Here is a 1,614-nt window from a genome sequence, read left to right on the forward strand (position 1 = left end):
GGGGGCCCCCCCCCCGGAAAGGCCCGCCCCCCGCCACATCCTCCTCTGCCCGGGGCTGGCAGGAGCTGCTGCCCGCGAGAAAAACACAGCAGCAGAGCCTCGGGCAACTGTGATGGGTTGGAGCAGGCAGGAGCAACCCTGGCTGCACGGCTTCAGCTCCTCCATCACTGTCTGCTGCCAGGAAGGGGCAGAGAGCTGGTGGCAGAAATGTCCCCACGTGTGTGTCCACATGTGCCACGGGCAAAGGTGGAAACCAGCCGAGGCAGGAGCAAGGGGACCAGCAGCCAGGCACCGACTGCACCCCAAGGCAGGTCCCAGCTCCCCCCAGTCAGGAAGCTGCCAGGTACTGGTGGAAGTAGAGGCCAAAGAGGCTGGGGATGACCTGGCAGGCGGCCCCCCACCAGGTGAGGAAGGCGAAGAGTCCACGGAGGAAGAGGGGGGTGAAGATGCTGCCCAAGATGCCAGTGATCTGCTCCACCGCAGCACGCACGTCCTCCCCGTCCTCCCCGCCGGGACGTGGCGGTGCTGCGGTCGCTGCCGGAGGGAGGGGAGGGGGCTCCGGGTACAGCCCCCACGAGTGGTGCCCTGCGTGACAGAGGGGACAGGTCCGTGGGGGTCGGTCCCCGTGCTGCAGCCCCCTCCCCGCGCTATGGACATGGTGGGTGAGTCCCAGCACGCTCATTGCATGCATTAGGTTCACGCCATGCAGTAACCATGTCTTGAGAGCCTGGGGACACCCGGGATGCTGACAGCTTGACGATGACCTGCAGGTCTCATCCTGCCCCTCCCAAGCCCCTGTGTCCCCCCGCCGCCTCCTTACCCAGCGTCTTGAGGAGCAGCGTGCAGTGGAGGGTGAGGATGACGGGTCCCAGGTACTGCAGGCTGACCACGGAGACGTAGCAGTAAATCCTCGTGATCTGGGGGCAGTGGGGATCAGCAGGAGGGCAGTGGCCATCCCCAGGCCCCCACTCCCACCCCAGCTCCCACGTCCAGACCTTGCGCTGGATCTCCAGGACAGCAATACGCCCGGCTTCCTTCCTCATCTGCTCCACCCAGCGCTCGGCCAGGCCCAGGTACGCCTGGAGGTGGCGACGGGTGACAGCCAGGCGCAAGAGGCAGAGGCCGACGATGGTCCAGAGGCGCGTGGTGTTGTAGGCAGAGTCCGACATGCTGGGAAAAGAGGAGGGGGCTGTCAGGGAGAAATCAGGGTCCAGAACCTCCCAGTGCCCCCGAGAGGGTGGTCTGATGGGAGAGGTGGTGGCGGTGGGGAGGATGGGGCTACTGGTGTTGGAGGAGGTGGGCTGGTGTGCCTGTGCCTTGGTTTCCCCTCAGAGCAAGGATGTCGGGGTGCAGTGTCGGACCCACTGCCCGTGCCCCACTTACATCTGCACCGTCTGCTTGCCCATGGGTGCATGGAGCAGGAAATCCCGCGCGATGGGCTTGATCCACATCACCACCACCAGGACAGGCGCCAGGAAACTCACGTGGAGCAGGACCCTGCGGATGAGCTGTCAGAGCCCCCTGCAGCCCGCTGCCCCCCGCTCCCTCCATCCCTCCCAGGGCAGGGACTGGTCCTCACCCTTATCCCCTCCACCCTCCCTCGCCACCAAACCT

General features: G+C 65.9%; 1 protein-coding gene across 1 annotated transcript in view; it reads right to left on the reverse strand.

Moving 5' to 3' along the window:
• Nucleotides 1-196: 196 nt before the first annotated feature.
• The window catches only part of TMEM161A (transmembrane protein 161A), a 67,166-nt gene continuing 65,748 nt past the window's right edge, over nt 197-1,614 (reverse strand). The window contains exons 8-11 of the mRNA XM_035898181.1: nt 1,384-1,512; nt 996-1,170; nt 821-917; nt 197-585 (exon numbers count right to left, since the gene is read on the reverse strand). Coding sequence (XP_035754074.1) covers nt 329-585; nt 821-917; nt 996-1,170; nt 1,384-1,512 — 658 coding nt within the window. The 3' untranslated portion in view covers nt 197-328. The remainder of the gene's footprint in view (nt 586-820; nt 918-995; nt 1,171-1,383; nt 1,513-1,614) is intronic.

Source organism: Egretta garzetta, unplaced genomic scaffold (assembly GCF_000687185.1).
Source record: "Egretta garzetta isolate BGI_Z169 unplaced genomic scaffold, ASM68718v1 scaffold567, whole genome shotgun sequence".
Lineage (NCBI taxonomy): Eukaryota > Metazoa > Chordata > Aves > Pelecaniformes > Ardeidae > Egretta > Egretta garzetta.